The 22,070-nt window shown below is 40.3% G+C and overlaps 1 protein-coding gene across 1 annotated transcript in view; it reads right to left on the minus strand.

The window, feature by feature from the left end:
• ppp1r14c (protein phosphatase 1, regulatory (inhibitor) subunit 14C) overlaps nt 1-14,374 on the minus strand; it is a 36,285-nt gene extending 21,911 nt beyond the window's left edge. Inside the window, exon 1 of the mRNA XM_088909148.1 lies at nt 14,054-14,374. Coding sequence (XP_088765274.1) covers nt 14,054-14,287 — 234 coding nt within the window. The 5' untranslated portion in view covers nt 14,288-14,374. The remainder of the gene's footprint in view (nt 1-14,053) is intronic.
• Between the last annotated feature and the right edge of the window lie 7,696 nt (nt 14,375-22,070).

Below are 22,070 nucleotides of genomic sequence, written 5' to 3' on the forward strand. Positions count from 1 at the left end.
ACACACTCAAAAGCTGTAAAATTTAAGACATTAAGAAAGTTAACTGGTGAGCATTAATAATCCAGTAAAAGACAATAACTAAAAAGCTAAAACACATTGTATGCATTTTGTTCTACCTAAATATCTAAGACAGACAACACTGGATCTGAAGAAAAGCTTCCCTCCAATGTCCCATTTAAGTCTGTAAACAGACTGTACAGGTGGCCATTTTAACATTTTGAGTACAACCATTAAGTGGCATTAACGTGGCAGGGAGAACAGGAATTTTTATTCAGGGCAATGAAAACACCTGGGAAGGGGGGTGACGCCATATTAGGAATCAGTGAATAAGATTTGTCCACAAGTGAATTCCCATAAAATTCTTTTCAATAAATACCGTGGGGTTTTCAAGACATTAAACCAACCCTAGTAACTATGATCAAACAACTACAACACTTCAGTTTCAGTTTGTATAGTCTGGTTCATGCACCCACAGTTCCTACTTTGTGGTTCCACCCTATATTTTGCTACAGTACATGAAGCACACAGTTTAGTGCCAAGCATTATGTATTGTATTTCCAGGATGCATCTTTTGACCCTTTCTACTTCATCCATCAAAACCAAAATCTTAGTGCAATAGAACTTCATTCTATCAATAGATAAAAATGGCTCCATGGCCTTGCATGAAGTCATAATGCCAATGACAGAACTTATTTGGATACAAAAGGACTAGAAACATTCACAAAATGGCAGCAAAGTTGAATTCTGAGATTTAGCCCAGTTATAAAACTGGCAAAACCTTCCCAATAAGCGGTCACTCAGGAATGACAATTCCACAAATCCATGCAGCAAAATGGAGGGTCAAACTCGCCATTTTAGTTCAAGTAATGCACCTCTAAGTCTGCCAATATGGCTCCCATGGAGTGTTCTACTCTGACAAGTAAAATCGATTATTTTAGCCACAGCTTAAAAGGAATAGTTTAAAGACAGTGAATGAGAATTGAGTGGATAAAGCAATGCCTTTGGGAATCACATGAAGGCTTTTATGCCTTCTATTTATGGATTATAGATTTTTGACTTTGTGTGAAGTTGACAGCAAGTGCATTAGGCAAGAAAGCCATTTAATAGCTCTCTCACTAGGGGGCTATCAATGAAAAGGCTTATTAGCCCAATTATATTCATACAGCATGCTGTAGATACAAAACGCATTTAAGCATAATGAACATTTGGTTTAAGAAGATGTACAGGAGGATAGAACTACTACAGAATGAAGGATTAGGTCATTAGATCGGTTAAAAAAAACTGAAGTGATTTAATTAGGATATAGTCCAATTTTGTATAAAATAAGTTTTAGTCTAGGAGACACCAGGAACTTGTTTACTTCTCAGTGGCCTCACTATAAGGACTGGAAGGTGGGAACTCATGTTTAGGGGTGACAGGAGCACATCTTTGTGAAGCTTTTAATCAAACAGAAAAGAACTCCAGTATTGACAACCTATTTTAAAATGTTGGTCACGAATATTAACTTTAGCCATGAATTGCCAGACCATTCATACCCACAGATGAACATGTACCAGCATTAAAATGTGCATACAAGTGGCATTATCCAAATTTTTAATATCTTTACATTTCTATTCAAATATAAAATCAGACTATGCTAGAAGTTAAAACTCCATAGCACATACAGTGTAAGCTTTTTACAGTAGTTTTTACTGCTGTCCCTTCCATTATGCTTATCTGTAATGCTTAGCTACAGTATTTCACAAAGATCTTAGTTATCAGATTTAGTTACGCGCAACCATATATAAAATTTAGATTTTTTGGTTTTGTTGGATGGAAGATGGATGTACATCTAATTGACTACTGTGTCCTTATGTTCAATTTCTTTGTAGATTTCAGAATCAGACTCACTTCATTATAGATTGCATTTCTGCTGGAAAAAATGGTAATGACTTAGTGCTTCAGCAAAGCAGAACACCAACATTTTTAAAGTTGCTATGAAAAAATGAACTATTCTCTTTCAGAAGCCTGTAATTGAGACGGGGCTGCTTTGCTTAAAATTTGAATCTTTAAAATGTATTAAATTAGGAAATTGACTGTCCCTTGAATGCTCTCCATTTTCTTCCTCAAGCACATACTTGGCCACCACCACCACAAACGGCAAAATAAAAAATGTATGCAAGGACGTGATGTTTTGCTTTTCAAGAATGTGCACATCATTTTAGGGTAATAATCAAACAGATGGTATTCGATGGGATTTGCAGAAAAAGCACAAAGCACTGTTCCGGAAAAAAAAATAGAATCCAAGAGAAAGGACAACTGAAGAAGTTATTTAACTGGAGAATGGCAACAAGAGCCAAGAGGACAGAGTACTCGCCTTTGATTTACATGAAGCAATCTGACGCACAAGACATACTGTACAACTAGAGATAATGGTTTTATCACAGGGCCTTTTCAAACCCCCTTTCAGCACATTTGTTTTGTTTGGGATTGTTGGGATTCTTTAATTCGTATAGATGTTCGAATATAAACTCACATTTTGATTTGCATTTGGATCACCATTGCTAAGAGATACTATTTTGTCATCCTAGAATTATTCTAATAACCCAATAGCCAACAATATTGTGGGAGTCAACAACAAGCCTATCCAACAAATGTTAGAAACATACAGCACAACTGAAACAACTGTTTCTAACCTTTATTATGCTCTTATTTCTTCTAATCCCCATCTAATAAGCAATATGTTGTTGCACATAAAATCCTACAAAATCATACTTGAGCATTCATTATTTTCAGTCTCAAAAAACTTTTTCTTTATAGGTTTGACTAGGAGGACACCTAGACTCCCCCACCCTCCAACATCAACAGGGAAATATGAATCACAGACACCAAGTAGAAACTACAGCATCTATGTCCATCTAGAATGGAGAACAGGTAACATTTTTTGTACTCAAAAGTGTCATGGGAGTATGGAACAAATTCTCTACTAATACAGCTGAAGCAGAGACCCTTGCTTCTTATATAGCGCTTTTCTGGACACTCCACTTAAAGCGCTTTACAGTAATGGGGACTCCCCTCCACCACCACCACCACCTGGATGATGTGACAGCAACCATAGTGCACCAGCTATGAGGGAGGAGGAGAGCAGAGTAATGAAGCCAATTCATAGATGGGGATTATTAGGAGGCCATGCTTGGTAAGGGCTAATAGGAAATTTGGCCAGGACGCCGGGGTTATACCACTACTCTTTTCAAGAAACACCCTGGGATTTTTAATGACCACAAAGAGTCAGGACCTCGGTTTTACATCTCATCCGAAGGACGGCACCCGTTTACAGTATGGGTGTCCCCATCACCATACTGGGGCATTTGGACCCACATGAACTGCAGGGTGAGCACCCCCTGCTGGCCCCACTAACACCCCTTCCAGCAGCAACCTCAGTTTTTCCCCATCCAGGTACTGACTAGGCTCACACCTGCTTAGCTTCAGTGAGTTGCCAGTTGTGAGTTGCAGAGTGATATGGCTGCTGGCCATTGAATCTGGATGAGATTCTAAAACCAATCTGCTAATAATTACCACACAAAATAGCTTCTTCTCCTTTGCAAAAATATAGTTAATGTATTGTAATGTTAGCCGATATCTTGTTAAAGGGGCATGACAAGTATTTCAGCATAAAATAACCTTATAAACTGTTTGCCTAGTTTTTACTAATTTTTAAGTAGTCCAGGCATCCCTACTTTTAAATAGAATGAAGAGATCACATAAAATCGTTTTATGGTTTGATGGGAATACAGCTTAAAATTAGCTGATCCACTTCCAACAAGAACTAAGGAAAATACCATTTCTGTAGGTGAACAGCTCTCTTTACTTAATTAAATCAAAGCCGATACTCTGTAACACAGTTAAGAGATTTCAAAATTCCATTTCTCAATTACTAGGAACCTAAAAACATTAATACAAGAGTCAATAACCTAGTAAGATTTTACCTCAAATCTTTTAGATAATGAATTAACAATAGCAAAATCAAAGCCTTACCATTCTTTGGTTTGCATTTTGCTGTAACTCTGAGAGGGGGAAAATATGCTGATATGCCATCTAAATCATTAAGTACAAGCCTGGTTAAAGACTATTTGTTCAAAAGGTAGAATGCATGTTTTAACATATTTAGTAATTCAACACACTTCAGTAACAGAAAACTCACTTACACTTGAAATTGAGTCTTTCTACAACTTTTGTTGTTCTTTAAAAAATTGCAAATAATGTAATCCGAGATTCTCTAGAAACTAAACGCACCTAACCTGGTAATTTGTCAGGTGTCTTCAGAAATTAATGGCAGCCTATTGAATAGTCCCAATCATAAAGAGCGTTCTGGCGCACTATGGCTGCCGTCGCATCCTCCAGGTGGATGCTGCACATTGGTGGTGGTGGAGGGGAGTCCCCATTACCTATAAAGCACTTTGAGTGGAGTCCAGAAAAGCACTATATAAGTGTAAGCAATTACTATTAATAATAAGACTGCACAAGAATGAAAACACTAAAGTCTAATAGAAGACTTAGTAACCTTTATTATGGATACTGCATTTTTTCTCCATTTGACATGAAGTCAGTTACTGTAATTAAGACTAACACAAAATGAAGTGTTGAACTGCAAAGGCTATACTTTGTAATGACTTTCGACGCACGATAAATTAGAACCATTTAAGCACTGCATTGTTTGCATTAAACAGAAAATGGGTCCAGTACACTTTCAACTGTTTCCTAACGGCTATTAGCATTACATTGTCAGGATTTCTACTCATCAAATACATAAAAAAAAATCGAGCTTGTACCCACAACATAGACCAGTTGCTAAGTCTTCCCAGATTTTACTTCTACAAAGTACATTAAAAGAAAAGGCCTGGTTCTTGATCATTAAAATCTGTATTGACTCATCATTACCAACACTTGTTTCTGCATATATATAATATATACTGTACACACACATCTATATAGCATTTAAATGGCCATACTACAACCATTTCATGTACTGCTAGTTGACTCCACATGGGATTTGAACCCATAACCTTTAAGCTATAAGACCAGCTTCCTAACCACATCAATAACTGGGGAAAAAAGAGCAACTGGCACATTTGCAAAATGGAAAGTGTAGTACACCCTCGATCCAGGTTACACGGAACTTGACCTAAAACCCTCCTGGGGGTCCCATAAAAAAATAGGTATGGAACATTACAGTACATGTGCAACATGAAAGAGCAAGTAGTGGGACAAATTCCTTCCATGGATGAAGAGCACGGAGTAGTTGCCACCAGCAACCGTGGGGCCTCCATTTGGCACTTCAAACTAACTTTCACGCACATGTGAAAACATCTGCATGTTATCTTGCACGTTTTTATTAAAAGTTGAGAGCAATCCATACTGAAATCATGTCAGTGAAGCACCCCAGTTATTCGATTTTATTTTGTGTTTAATTGCTGAACTGCGTTTTTAATAAATTGGTACCCCACTCTCACCAGATCACAGGAACTACAGTAACCAGATAATGCATATGAATCTCAACCACATGCACAAATCACACCTCTATATTTTAACAAATATGGTGATATTTGCGTTTCCTCTCCCAGCTTTTTGATCTTTGGATCTTACTTTTAGATTTCATTTGAGGGTTTCTCCTGGTTTATACTATATTTGGGGTTTAAATACTCTAATGATAGGGTATTCCCCCCCCATTCAGTGTGGTTTCATCCCCCCACTCCCGATATATAATCAGGGAAGTTGTCCTCTCTTCCTACCTCAACGACTCCTAGCTGCTGCTGCCTACCCCATCCGTTATAAGCGCACACACCCAATAGTCTTTAAAAGGACAATAAGTGCTGGTGAGCCTGTAGTTCTGCTCTCCTGTCCTTTCTCACTTGGAGACACGCCTAGGGCAAAAATGTGAGGATCGCTCCAATATCATGCAAGGCAATTCTCCATTTGTATTGATGCGACAGCTAAGGGTTCCGTCTTGCAAAAGATTCAGGTCACACAAATACTGAAAGAACAGAAACCTTTCGTGATCTGAGGAGTGGGGTGTACAGTGAATCATTAGCAAAGCCTACCTAATATGCAAACATATTGTGTCATGTACAGGGGGTGGCAAAATAATGGAAACACCTAATAAAAAAAGGACCTGTAATTGGGATTTAGTAAATTACAAATATTCTACACTTTTCATAATTTCAATACTAATAACCAATGTTTCCCCTATAAAAGACATTTGATAAAAAACAACAATTTAATATCTCGCATTTTGAAAGATGTCATATAGTGGGTGCCCAAGGTTCAGATGCACGTCTTGGAAACAGAAAAATGTAATGAATCAAGGGCAACAGTGTGAAAAATCATGATGGCATATGCCAAAGAAGGGAAAACATCAGGAAAGATGAACAGTAGTCCCAAGTTGAAGCTCACCAACAGGGATGAATGGACGGACACTTAACAGGATAACTGCTAAAAACCACAAGACAATGGCCACTAAAACTTTACCTCAGAACTGAATCTACATCATCAGTCTCATCAAAAACCATACGCCGTGAGCTTCACAAAGCCGATATTTATGATGGAGCTGCCATTCGGAAACCACTTGTAACCAAAGCCAAAGGTTAACCTAGTGTAATGAGCACAAAACCTAGACTTGTGATCCGTGGAACAAAGTAAATATCGCTTAAGTGTTTTTCCTACATTTGGACAGGTTTATTGTTGCTGCTATTGTTAACCTGCTGTTAAACATGGTAGTGGATTAGCATTGTTATTGTATAGACAACCATCATGTGGAAGTCCATGAAATTTGAAAGCCAAATTTTTGTCGACAAAGTCTGGTCAAGTAACTATAGCAACATTCTCTAATCTGCTCCAGGTAGACAAGTTCAAATTTAGTCTGATGTGGCTAAAAAAAAAACAAACGTTACCTTAGTTTACATTTCATGTCAATTTTGATGGGTTTCTTGTTGGTGTTGCAAGTTAAACCTGCACCATGTTTTTAAATGATTCCCCTACCCCAGTCTAAATCCTGGAGTCTAGGCCTACAGTATATCTTGTCCTTTGGATGAGATGTAAAACCGAGGTCCTGACCCTCGGTGGTCATTAAAAAATCCCAGGGCGCTTCTCAAAGAGTAGTGGTGTAACCCTGGCGTCCTGGCCATATTTCCCATTGGTCCTTACAAATCATGCCCTCCTAACAATCCCCATCTATGAATTGACTTCATTTACTCTGCTCTCCTCCACTGATAGCTGATGTGTGGTGAGCGTTCTGGCGCACTTTGGCTGCCATCGCATCATCCAGGTGGATGCTGCACATTGGTGGTGGTGGTGGAGGGGAGTCTCCATTACCTGTAAAGCACTTTGAGTGGAGTATCCAGAAAACCGCTATATAAGTGTAAGCAATTATTTTAATCTAGCTATTGTAAAGGGCTCACTTTGAGATAACATTTTGAAAACTATTCTACTGGCACAAAAACACACTGCTTTTAAAAACTGAAATGCTCTTGATGCATTTATGTTTCACATAAAACAAAATAAACACAGCTTGTGGCACAAAATAGAATTTTTAAGGTCAGCAGCTTAAAATGCAGCCAGACAATTCAATTCCAAGTTAATTTGTAACCATCACTTCCTTGCAAATCACAGGGTTATGCATTTTTTATTCTCTCGGAACCCTTTTAAAGTAGCTAAGTAAACCTAAATCCATATAGGTGACCTGTATGCCAGGCTTACTTTCCCTATTGGAAACCGTGCTAAATCAGCAGAGCTATTGGAGTCAATCTTGCCATCAGTTTCAAATGCAAAACTAACACTGCATATATTTCACAAGAATGAGAACAGAAGCTTTTTTGCTGAATGCTATATATTAAAATCAACAAGCATCTGTAATGTTACCAAATTAAAATGGCAAAATATGGATATAGAAAGTGTCATACTGGCTGTGAATAAAGAAAAGCACTAAGCTATTTTCACAGATGTTCTGAAATTATTCATTCAAATCAAGATCCAGCACCACATGATTTTTCCCTTCCATCAAGACAAAAGTTACATGCAATACAATCCTATTACTTTCCTACATAACCCACAGGAATCAATTGGTGTACTTACTGCAAGTCCTGACAAATGTCCCATGAATGAAATTGGTCATCTGCCATCAAGTTTTATAAATTCCCTCTTAATAATGGATAGGATTAAGCACTTTATAAAGGTAATAAGTGAGCCTAATAAACCATAGATGCAGGCCCAATTCAACATTAACAATTGGAAATTGCGTGACTGAAATTTAAAAAGCATAATACAGATATTTCCCCATGATGCATTTAAAAAAAAAAACAAGGCTTGGTTACAAGAAGAATAAATGTGCAAAACCAGAAACTAGCCTTTTTAAAAATGAGTGTCACGACAGCAATTATGAAAGCAAAAGATTTTCCTTTCAATATTAAAAGAAAATCTGGCTTTGGGGTTTAAATAGAAGCAAAGCAGTGATCTTTCTGAAGAAACGTGCAGAGATGCTAGCATTGCGTTGTAATAACTTGAGTCTTCCAAATATTTTTTTTTAGCTAAGAGCAAGACAGCCTAAGGATCTCTGCTGTATAGAGACTTGAGGTACAGGCAGACAAATGTTTAACTTGCATTTTTTTAAAAAAAAAGTCACCAATGACTAGCAGTCACTGAAGACAATCCTGCAGTGTAGTCCTGTTATAAAATGAAACTAAACTGTTTCATTTTTTACTTTGTGAAATAAGCTGTTATAATGGAGACTACTGCACATCTTCCAGAATACTGGACGAAGTGCGCAGAAATATTTTCACTGCTACCCACAGTACTGAGGACTACACTTTCAGGACTACCCGTTTTAATGTCAATCAGGGATCCAGGAAGCAAAGATGTTTCAGCGTGCTTCCAATTTAAGATTCAGGATCTCAAGGTTACATGCACTGCCTCCACCTTAAAGAGATTCACATTTAAAAAACAGTTCAGTGAGAGGAAGCCTCTCTACATAAATTGCCGTTATTCAATTATTAGGCTTAAGACCATCATTACTGCCTCCATAGTACAATTCAGAATGTGGATGGAACAATGTCTTTAACAATCTTTTAGTGCCCGTCATTGTCATGTTTCTGCTTGAAGTACATTACAAAGAGGTGTGAATTAAAGGTATTTTGATCTGGCAGGATGTAGCTTAGAATCTCACTACTGTGACAAAACATTTGAAGCGTAATATGCATTACTAATACAGTTAAAAGTGTTTTTCCTATAGACGGTAGTCCAACCAGTTCTTGTAGGGCTATTTAAGTCTGCATTTCAACATAAAAAATAAAATAAAAACCAACAAAGAATAACATTTTTAGCTGTACTATTTACTCACATACCCACAAAGACAACAGATCAACAACAAGCAAACAAGATGAAGGGCAAAATGTAATGGAAAGTAGCCTGAAACACCTTGAAAATTAAAGTTAAAGTCCTTAATAATCAAATCATTCTTTTACCAAAATTATGAAGTGATTCAAGACTTAAAAAAGGTTCATTCTGACAAAAAAATAATGAATTTTAAAACTCAGTATATTGAAGTAGAGTAGAGACCTATAACTGCAATCAACTCAAAAGTAAAGCGATATGGAAAATGTCAGAGCAAAAACGTTTTGTCACCATCAATTTATTGATCACATATGACAAAGAAATACGTTACACTGATTTACCTTTGCTATCACTAGGACAGCTTATAGCTTATGCAACAAATTGCTTATTTCTTAACAGAGCTTCTTCAGTAGAAATCACAGGAATACAGGACTTGTATTCTAGATGCACTAGATTGTGGATACTGTCTTGGAAGATTGGTTCATTCCTCTCATGTCCTGCATTAACCTTTTCACTAAATCCCGAACCCAAGATGACACGTGACTTCCCAGCCAATCCCACGGATGTTCAGTGGGGCTCACATCTGGCAGGTAGAACATCCAGGGCATAACCATGACACTCTCGCCCCACAAGAAAACTGTTACAGTACACGAGCAGCACAAGGACGGGTCTTGCGCCATTATAATACCATCACGACAGGATCAGCTCACAAGAAAGGCAGCAAGTGAGCTGCCTCAATGTGCCACCATGCAGATGGGTTTCCCTCAATTACTTGTTATGACCTGGCAGTGCAAAACATAATCACAAAGACCAAGCTGCATTAGTCTTGGTGAAAATTATACCTTCTGGTCTCACAGATTGTGGAGTAATTTTCAACAACTACAAAACAGAAGATTTGTCTGAAACGCCAGACCAGATTTGAAAGTGTTACTCCCTGTCTGGAAGCAATCAAGAGTTTAAAGCTGGCAATCAATGACGTCCAACCTCCAACATTTAGATTGTACAAGAGTGTTGTTCTCTTGAAAAGTGAGACAGTTTTCTTTTCAATTCCTCAAGTCTCACCAGGCTTAATTAAGTTAACAGGTTAAATTACTGCATTGCGTGTGCTCAATTAATTTATTAAAGAGAAAACTTTACGATTGTATTACGAGATGTCAGAAATAAACACAATCAATTTATGATGAACAACAAAAATAGGAATGACAGCATGAAGAAATCTAGTAACGAGAGCTTTCTACTCCAGAGGTCAAATGGATTACTGTTCACCTGAGTGAGAGTAGTTCTAAAGTTCAGAAATTTGCACAATGATAAATCTTAGTGAGATTAGTGAGCCAACAATGAAAAAAAAAATCAATTTCCCGTTTGCGGCATATTTTATTTGCTTAAGATGAAGAACTGAGCTAGAAGAGATGTTGGCCCCTCAGGACTAGAATTGGGAACCACTGCCATTTATTTCTGTAAAATGTGTATTCATAAAGTAGGTATGCAGATATTTTGTGTTGGAAATTGTTTCTGTTTCATGACATCTTCCCCAACTGCTTACCCTCCATTAAAAACTGCCACATTAACAGTTTGGAGGAACTATTACTATTCCACTTATAACACAATGGCTGTCCTGTTCATTTAAAACAGAGTACAATATGTATGTCAACATGTACTAGGTGTTTATTTTATCCGTGTTAAACTGCACCTACTCTGGGTTGATGAAACTAAGAAGCATAACTATGGTATTCCCAGTGCCATTTCTCTCTAACCTACAGTACACATGGTACAAACAACAAGGGCCACATAAGGGTATCTTGAGTACTCTGCACAAAGATTAGGCATTTGTAATCGTTTGTAGCTATAATTATAACAAATGTACCTGAAGTATAGACAGTACAAAACTTAAATTCACTCCCCATACTATTATTCAGTAGAATTTCCATTTACAGAACAACAATCATGTGAAAGGTGCATGTCATATTCAACCACAGATATGTAGTTTGTAAATTCTAAATGACTTTGTTCTAGATTTTTTTTTTTATTTAAGCAATTATCAAGGACACAGACCAATAAATTTAGTACCATCAAAAGATGCATTCTTCAAATTATGCCAAAATAGTCAACCCCAAGAAAAAAAGCCTAACTTATTTCAGCCATTTGTTTAATCTGCATTTTATAGTTGTTGAAATGCTCTAAAACAGGTTTCCGACATTAATATTTAAAAGTGAAAAAGACCCTCATATAAGTCAATATATTGAGTGTGCATGCTGAAAAGAGAAGAGAGAAAACAAGGTTTCGGCTGTGGAGCCTTCTTCGGGTGTAAGAAAGATAAGGTATCATTAGGTTAGCTACAACAACTATGCAAAGCGACAAAGAAACTGATTGCATTGCAAATACACCATTGGATTTTTTTCCCCCTAATTCTGTCTCTAAAGCAAAAGCTAGGTCACCAATATCATCTGTCAATGTTTGGCACTGGGTTTAACAGCCACCTGGGTTGAGATCCAACAACAGAGCAGGGCAAAGCATAAACTGCTACAATGACAGTCTTTAGTGTCTTGTACCGTATAGAGATGAATATGATTGTGTTGAAAGACTATGGAACTACACTGATGCTGCTGTAATAACATCTCATTATATGATTAATAACACTGTACAGCAACAATCATTGCCAAGTTGACATCTAAATTTAGCATCAGTACCCACTCACACCTTAACAAGATCTGTTGTTTCTCTACACAAGCCTTCTTCTGCATATGGCTGCTCCAAACATCAGTGACAAACACTTCATTACAAAACACCACTTCACCAATATCCAGACATGCTCTCCAAAGTGATAGGCAAAGAACAGTCTGGAGATGCTGTGTCACAACATTAACATTGCAAGAGCAGCACTCTAGGTTTATTGGCATGGACCCTCCATGACATCCAAGAGTTTTAGCAGTAACATTGTAGATGTTCTTTTACACACATGGGAAAGGACAATTTGTTTGTCCTTTCAAAGTGCAAAATATCTAGATGTCCAGTGTCAAGTTCAAACACAGCTACTTCCTACAGACTAGTTTTTAAGCATTTACCAGCTACCTAAAATGAATTTAATGAAACTGACTCAAAGAAACAAAATGAAAGGAGACTGCTGCTTCAAACCATTGTGGGCAAGAATCCTAAGATTTTGAAATCAGTTTGCTAAATATATTAGGTTAAAAACAGGTGCATTGTACACCCCCCCTTATCAATTTGAGAGGAGAAAGACAGCCAGCTACTGCTAGGCATGTACTATCAAGACCAAAAAAAAGTGTTTGCCAAAAGACCAGCATTGTCCCGTCTCTGAAAAGGTTTCTCAAACACTGCTGCCCTTGCCGGGGTCGATAAAACTGGCTACTGTAGAACATGGTTTTGGAACTATTCATGTTCAATAATATTCTTCAAGATCAGAAACGATTGCATAGAATATTATTCTACACTGTCCTTGCCCAAAACAGAAACGTTTACAGCTCAAAATATCATACCATTTTACTCTGTTTTTCTTTCTGCAAATACCTCACCTCTCAACTTTTGATGCAAAAAAATAAAATACGACCAGCCTCTACAAGACTTCACCTTCCTTAAACACAGTAGCATAAAATCTGAGTGGCGCGCAGTATTAATGTCACCTAGCAATTACAGTGATATCATCCAACTCTAAGCACTTATGCTTGGCAAACCAAGAAGTGAAGTTTTACAGTAAACAGCTTCTTTTTCTCCGTGGCGTTAGGTCATGAGATAAATATTATTTGTAAATTAAATATTCACACATCTAGCGGGGATTTATAATGTCAAGGTCGAATGTTCGAACACCGGTGATAAAATAAAATCAGCTTCAATGTAAAACAAAAAAAAATATACATTTTTATATTTCAGACATACGAAATTAAATGCTACTTATGGGGCGCCACATCCAATATTTCCATAATTCATTACTTCGTACGCTCAACTAAAACTGTCGCCAAGATAATTGGTTGGAAAGGGGTCTCAATAATGACACTCCGTTTCACGCCTGTCGAAGCCGCAGATTTGATGCAGTAGCTGTACGATATAAGAAACACGCACTGTTAAATTCTCAAATAGGTAATACTGCAGTAGTTTCATGATATCGTATTTAAACAACTATATATTTATAAAGAGCTTTTAACCTCAGGAACCTCTTCTGCAATCGCGATATACGAAAAAAGGTTTAATTATATTACCATCTAACTACTGCTTCTACTCAGTGGGTCACTACGCTACTCGAGACTCCCTGCAATAAACAACTTCATGCATTTTATAGCAAAATATGGCACAGACCTGAACACGAATGATTAATTGGTTTAATCAGTCATTTAAAATCTCATTTGACAAGTTACGGCACAAAGATCACCACTATGCATATCGGTTTTGGTATCCGTTCATGGTAAATAAGAATGATTCTTAAATTCTTATAATGATTATGTTACTTCAAGAGTAAATGGTAGAATATGCCATAAATATTTTCTACTATATAAAATCACATTAATCTTTCACTTCCAACCACTGGAAGAAATAACATGATTTAAAATGTATTAATTGGACACCAAATTCACGCACACAGAAACACAAAAGGCTGTTAGTTCAGAATTTATATTTACCTACGGATTTCGAAGCTTCCTTTTAACAGACAATATCACAGCAATATTAAAATATTAAAGACTACCTCGCAATCGTAGAGCTCACTGAGTTGTTCAATGATCCATTCCTCCAAGATTAGCCTTTTTCTCAGCTCCTTCCTGTCGTATTTCACGGTTACTTTGCCCTGTTTCTTCTGGACCGAATCATCCCTTCTCTCGGGTCCAGCACCAGTACAGCCTCCAGTCGGGGCTGCCTGAAAAAACACCCGTCCAGGAGGAGCAGGGAGCTGGGCGCTTGTTTCCGTGCCGGTAGCTGACATGATAAAACCGTGCGCTGCACTAACAGACTCTGGAAATGATCACAATTTCAAACACCTGCTATTTAAAGCTCTTCTCAGTCTTCAACTGCTTGGTCACAGAGAGGGGAGGCGCCTCCAATCCAAATTTCCAGCTTTAACGCTCTCAGTGCTGGTGAAATTGATGCTGAAAATTGGACTTTTAGAGTGCTTTTAAGTGGGGCTGGTAAAGAGAGTTAAAGGTACTATAGTTCAAAGAGCTTTTTTTAGTGGATCTTGAGGAAGCGTTATTAGAAATAAGTTATCAAAACGATTGAACTACGTCTTGCTTTCCTAATCGTAAAGCTAAACATATTTTAAAATTCCACAATGTTCATAGAGGTACTAGAATTGTTCAGAACATTTTAACAAAGAATCATTTTGCTACACTTTGATATACAGTATTAAGCAGGGGAAGCAAACCTGTTGAAAAAGTGAAAAAGAAAATATTTCAATCAAAATAAAAATATGTAAGATGATTGTTTTCAAGAAAACTAAATTGAACTGGATGTCTGAGAAATACAGAAAATGCTTAATCAATCAGACAAAGGTAGTTGTACAGGTAAGAACAGTATTCATTTACTCTGCTGGGCAATGGAAACATAGAAAATAATATGTATTTTGATTTTACATGAACAAGTGTACCTGGAAAGGTGGGATTTTATTAAAGGATTCCTGAAGGGTTACAATTCTAAACGTACTTTGCTTTGTTAATTTTGTAAAAATTATTGCATTCATATTAATTAGAAAACTTTCACAAAGACCTTTAATAACCTTATGAAATTCTTTGTGTCCCATTTCCTAAGAAGCCAGCGTACTGTATATTAACATGAGTCTTGTGCCAGGCTGAACAGCACCTGGTAGGCTTTGGGGTGTGCACTACTAACTTTTATTTGTTACACAAATGAAATGTTACCATGTTCTTTATACACAGAATACATTGTTTTCATTTAAAAACTTAATTATAGAAAATGCTGTTGGTGTGTATACTGTGGCATTCCAATCCCTCCCAGAACCTTGGACTGTTCAGTTGCTCTCTGACTTCCTCTCTGGTAGCTTCTCCCACTCAGCACATAAGGGGGGTAATGTACCTCTAGCTTTCTCTGTCTTTTGATCGCATGGCGAGCTACATGAGGCAGTGCTCCCCCTTTCTCCCTCTACCTGTAATCAATTCAATTTTTTTTCAATTCAAGGTGCTTTATTAGCATGACCGATGGGTACAATCAGTGTTGCCAGAGCAAATAAAAATAATAACATAAACATGAAACAAAACAAAAAATAAAATAAAATCTACAGACATATTACAGACATTTACAGCAAAGACATATCATAAAATATTTACATATACTGTAAACATATTGAGCATTTGTCACAGTGCAGTAGGAAGTGCACCTCTGTCTCTATTTCTCCCTGCTGGCAGTGGGAGCACTGCCTGTGCTCTCTGGGCAGCCAGGTCTGCCTGTGTTGTCCAGTTTCTATGGCCAGGCTGTGGTCACTGAGCCTGTACTTCTTCAGGGTCTGTTTTGTTTTGCTGTTTCTTATCTTACTCAAATATCCGGCTAGTGTCTATTGTCTGTTTAGGGTTCTGTAGCATTCCAGTTTATGTTGTGTTTGTGTTTGTGTGTGTCCCAGTGTGTGAGATATTGGACAGCGAAGTAGAAGACACTGTCCTGACCGTCAACAGTGAGGCCGCTCTGGAGCTTTTCGGGGAAAAGTTCACAAACCTTAAAACACAGGCCGACCTGGAGAAACCTCCCCCAGAAACAGGAGAGAGACCCAATAGCCTGATGCCCACCACACTGGAGAATTCAACTCCACCTGACTCTGAGCCCACAAACACAGCCACAGCTACAGAACAGCCCAGCAAGAGTGTAGCCCTAGGCAACACTGAAACACACCACCCAGACACACACACCCCACACCAACCCCCTTGTGACCACAGCACAGTGCGCCTCCTGAGAGAGAAACTCTCTGCTCTGGAGCTGGAGTTCACTGAGTTCAGGGAACTGATGCTGGGGAGACTCACAGAGGGGCAAACAGCACAACAGCTAAGAGACGAGGTTAACAAACACAGGAACAAATGCAAAACCTCCAACAAACAGCTCAGGGCACAGATGGAAGAGCTGCTGCAGGACAACAGTAAGCTGCAGTTGGAAGTAGCAGAGCTGAGAGAGGAGCTGCAGCTCGCGGAGAGGACAAGCAAGACCCTCAAAAAACAGCTGAGGAAACTCACTACTTCCCACTGCAGCCCCAACTGCAACAGAACAGCCCTGAGACCCAGAACACACAACACACAACACCCACCCCCAACCCGCAAAGACACACCCACCTCCACACAACCTGACACCCCTACAACCCCCACCACCAACTCCCACTTACCCAGTACCCCCACCGTAGCAAACACCAAACCCACTGCACCCCCCGGCACCCCAAATCCCCTCACAACACCACTGCCCAAAAGCGCATCCACCTTGCCGAACACTCAGGGTGACCACACAAATTTTGGAATTGGCTATCAAAGAGAACCAAAACCCCTTAGACTCCCCAATCACTGAGCAGGAGCTACTGGACAAACTCCAGGCCCTCAGACCACGCAAAGCCTGTGGCCAAGATGGAGTCATAAATGAGATGCTGAGACACAGCAGCCCAAAGTTGCAACAAGCCCTGCTCAAACTCCTCAATCTCATCATGACAGCCGGATGTTTCCCCGAGGCCTGGAACCAAGGACTGATCACGCCCATCTATAAGAGTGGAGATAGACTCGATCCGTGTGAACAGTAACCCAGGGAAGGTATTCTGCAGTATCCTAAATACACGAATACTGGCCTTCCTTACCGAACACAATGTCCTGAGTAAGAGTCAGATTGGCTTCTTACCAGATCACCGCACATCTGATCACATTTACACCCTACACACACTAATAGACAAACACGTCCACCAAAAACACAAAGGAAAAATTTTTGCCTGCTTTGTCGATTTCAAAAAAGCATTTGACTCGATTTGGCATGAAAGATTGTTTTATAAACTACTCCAAAGTGGCATAGGGGGAAAAGTGTATGATATAATTAAATCAATGTATTCAGAGAGCAAATGTGCAGTGAAAATTGGAAACAAAAGGACCAAATTCTTCACCCAAGGCCGTGGGGTGAGACAGGGCTGCAGCCTGAGCCCAACACTGTTCAATATCTATATCAACGAATTAGAAGGAATTTTGGAACAGTCTGCAGCTCCTGGTCTCACACTACACAACACAGAAATCAAGTTCCTGCTCTATGCAGATGACCTGGTCCTGCTGTCACCCACAGAACAGGGGCTGCAGCAGAACCTGGCACTCCTGGAGCAGTACAGTCAGACCTGGGCACTGACAGTCAATCTGGACAAGACCAGAGTTATGGTTTTCCAGAAGAAAGCCAGACCTCAGGGAAACAGGTACAAATTCACACTCAACAGCAACACATTGGAGCACTCATCTAGCTACACATATCTCGGTCTCACCATCAGCTCATCTGGGAGTTTTGACCTGGCAGTGAAGGCACTGAGAGAGAAGGCACTCAGGGCATTCTACGCAATAAGAAGGAGGCTCTTCAACATCAATCCACCAACAAGAATCTGGCTCCAAATATTTCAAAGTGTAATCCAACCCATTGCCCTATGCGGCAGTGAAGTGTGGGGTCCCCTCACAGACCAGGATTACACTCAATGGGATAAACACCCCACAGAAACTCTGCACATGGAGATCTGTAGAAACATCCTCCGTGTGCAGAGAAAAACACCTACCTGTAACAACGGGTGCAGGGCCGAATTAGGCCAGTACCCACTATTGATAAACATGCAGAAAAAAATATTAAAGTATTGGCTACATCTAAAAAATAGCTACCAAAATTCCTACCACCACAAAGCCCTGCTGAGCAAAGAGCTGAGCCCAAAACAGATCCCCCTGAGCCAGCTGGTCCTGAGGCTCACTGACACAAGCCACACCGACACCAGCCAGCCTCAGGACAGCACCACTAGAGCACCACAACTCAGACTCAACCACATCACAGCACAGATCAAACAGCAATATCTCACACACTGGGACACACACACACAAACACAACATAAACTGGAATGCTACAGAACCCTAAACAGACAATACACACTAGCCGAATATTTGACCAAGATAAGAAACAACAAAAAGAAACAGACCCTGACAAAATACAGGCTCAGTGACCACAGCCTGGCCATAGAATCTTGGCGCCACAGGGAGACCTGGCCTGCCAGAGAGGACAGGCTGTGCTCCCACTGCTAGCGGGGAGAAAGAGAGACAGAGGTGCACTTCCTACTGCACTGTGACAGATACTCTGGGACTAGAGAAACATTCTTCCCTAAATTCAGAAATCTAATCCCAGAGTTCCCACACCTGCCAGAATCACAACGGGTCCCAATCCTACTGGGAGAGGGAGGAGGGAACTCAGTCGAACTGGCAGCCCAGTATGTGATCTCCTGTCACAGCCTGAGGAACAGTGAGTGTGTTTCGCAATAATGCTCCATCTGCCTACAGTATTTGTAAATATTTTATAATATGTCTTCATTGTAAATGTCTGTAGATTTTATTTTAATTTTATTTTTTGTTTTGTTTCATGTGGATTTCATTATTTTATTTACTTTGGCAACACTGATTGTACCCATCGGTCATGCTAATAAAGCACCTTGAATTGAATTGAATTGAATATTGCTGTTTGATCTGTGCTGTGATGTGGTTGATTCTGAGTTGTAGTGCTCTAGCAGTGCTGTCCTGAGGCTGGCTGGTGTCGGTGTGGCTGGGGCCAGTGAGCCTTCTCTCTCCTTCCTTATCTCCCCCAAGTAAATAGCAACATTCCTGTAACCTTAAGGTCAATAAATCCCCTGCCACCGGTGTCAGTTAGTAGATTAACCCAGGCTCCTTCCAGTCAGCTTCAGCATTGAAGATGTAATGGGTGAGAAGCTCAGAAGACAGAGGAATGGAGCAATCTATACACCTGAGCCTTGCTGGGACAAGGTAGGGCCAATATTGCAGAGTTAATTGAAAGGCTTTAGAGTGACACTGCTCTTCAGAAAGAAAAGGTAAGAAGATGATCCAAATCATTAGAAATAATGGATCTGTTGGATGCATTGGCTAGTGAACATAGTTAGAACTTAGTCAGGAAAAGCAAAGGATGAAAGGGGAGAGGACCCGGTTGGGCACTGTAGTTAAGTTAAGTCTGACAAAAGCTGGGTTGCACAGAGAAACCTAGTGGAACAGACCGTGAAGCAGAGAAGTCAAGAGAAGACTGCAACCGGATGGCACCTCCGGCAATGGGGAGTTACAACAGGGCAAGGCCTGTTGGAGGCATTCAGGAAGAGGTTTGAATTAGTTGCTTACCTGGATGGAAAATATGAAAGCTTCACATCTATCTACAGTTAGCTTTGAGTGGTCCAAGGGGTTCTGTTTAACTTGTTGTGTGAGTAAGTGTAACGAACAGTTCTTTCCGGACCCTATGCGGACGACACAATCCGAGATAGTGAGGAAACACTGGAAAGAAAAGTCATGCAGGAATCGGGGATCAAAACAGGGGGCGTGTCCTAGGTGCGCTGGTGTTCAGGGGGGTGAGTCCGGGGCAAACAATCCAGTAGTAATCCAAAGGGGAAATCCAAACACGAGCAAAGTCCAAAGCCATCCGGGAACAAACACGATAAAACCTGGAACCAGGTCGGAACCGGTGGAAGAGGAATGGGAACAGAGAATAAAACCTTAACGGGACCAGGCGCTTCCAGGTCCCGGACTCGCATTAAACAGAGATCAGATGCAGAGCCAGGATTAACGTCAGCGCCTGGCTTTTACAGTGGACTGGGAACAGAGGGCAGGTGCAAAAAATCAAGTCCGAAGTGAAAAGGCTGGAGCGCCCTTAAAGGGGAGGGACTAGAGTCGTGACAGTAAATTTGAAATAAAAAAATATTGCCCTGTTAGTCTTTGATTGCCATGTTGGCATGGCCAAAATGATGCTGGTGCTGCGTAAACAACTTGAACACCGTGTGTTACAATCATCAATAAGGTTCAAGGGCTTCACAGCAGACATTCGCTATCTAGTGCACATGGCTTATACACTCTTCCCTAGGAAGGCCCAGAAAGAGCTGGCTAATCATCACTTCATGTACGGGCTCACCCCTGACCACCTGCGGCACAAGGTCCAAGTAGCAGATCTGGTAAAAATCTAGAAGCAGCCTCAAGGTGAGCAGAGGGGAAGTAGATATTTAAGGATCACAATATGTACCTCATTTGCAATAGAGGAAAGAGGAAACCAACACTACAGAACCACACCAAACATGCAGAGCAAGGAAAAGGATGGGGACCAGTATGGGAGGGACATCACTGGTACCCCAGGCAGTCCCTTGGGGCACAAGAACCAACACCCACAATAGATTCTGAATTGCACTACCATCTTACAGATAGAGTTGAGGGAGAGCCATGCCAGGCCCTAGTGGACGTGAAATCTGTGGCGACTATTGTAAACCCCAGCCTTCTATCCTTAGCTGCAAACCACTTACCTGAAACTGAGTATGGCAACGGGAGAAGAGATCCCCATACATGGGTGGACCACTGCCATAGTAGAAGCAGGTAACCAGCACTTTAAGGGACCATTATGGATGCACCTATTTAGGAGACATGCTTCCTGATGCTGGTTTTCCTCCGGGGATCCAAGGCCCAATAGGACCACCATCAAGGATCCATTTGTTTGCTAGGGGACGTTCACCAGAGCATGGCACTCTGAATTGTCAACCAGATATCGGCTCCTTCCCTTCCTACTCCTCCAGCAGCGACTCCCAGATGAACAACCGCTGCATCTTCAAAGGTGAGCCCTACAGTCTCATCTCACAGGCAGTGCCCAGGGCACTCTCAGCCAATGTGCAGCATCCCCAGCAGAAAAGGGTTCCGCTCGGCCAGAGCACTCAAAGGGGGACTGAGCCACATCGCTGCTGATCTAAGTCATAGGAACAGCTAGGGACGATGACACACCGCATTGACCCACTAGAAGGTACCACCAGGCAGAACCTGGAGCAGCGAACCAGGAAGGCAGTGATTCAGACTGCATGGGAGAGGAGTGCAAGAAGTCTGACAAAAGAGCAAAGTGATTGCCTCTGGGATCTTTTACAGCAACTCCAGCACATCTTTGAGGTGGCTTTGTAAGACTGGGCTGGATTAGCCTCTTCTGCCACCATATGGATACCACGAACACATGCCCCATCAGAAATTGCCTACGCCGACTCTCCAAGGTTAGATGGCAGGCCGCTGAATGGGCCCTGATGGAGATGAAGGAAGCGGGGTTCATCAAACCGCAGGACAGCCTATGGAGGTCACCCATTGTGATAGTCCACAAGAAGGATGGGACGCGGTGCTTCTGTGTGAACTGCCAAAAGGTGAACACTGATGTACTTGCCTTTGAGTATCTAGTGTAGAAGTTGTAATCAAAGTTCATTTACGAAATGGTATAAATGAATGGTATACTGAATGTATGTCTCTCTTGGTTTATAACCCTTCGTTATTGAATATACAGTATACCTTTTGTATTCTGCTAACCCTCACTCTTAAGATCTGTTATATTTAAATGCACATTTTATGCGTTAATATATGTATTCTCGTGTATTGGTATCCGTGTGTGTGTTGCTGACATATCCCGCAAGGTCGGTTTAGCCATCAAAGAATCATTTTGTGACTTATTGCTACAATTAATAATTGTCCCAGTAAATGCACAAAACCCCTACAACTCCATGC

Source organism: Atractosteus spatula, chromosome 2, assembly GCF_055471065.1.
Source record: "Atractosteus spatula isolate fAtrSpa1 chromosome 2, fAtrSpa1.hap1, whole genome shotgun sequence".
Classification (NCBI taxonomy): domain Eukaryota; kingdom Metazoa; phylum Chordata; class Actinopteri; order Semionotiformes; family Lepisosteidae; genus Atractosteus; species Atractosteus spatula.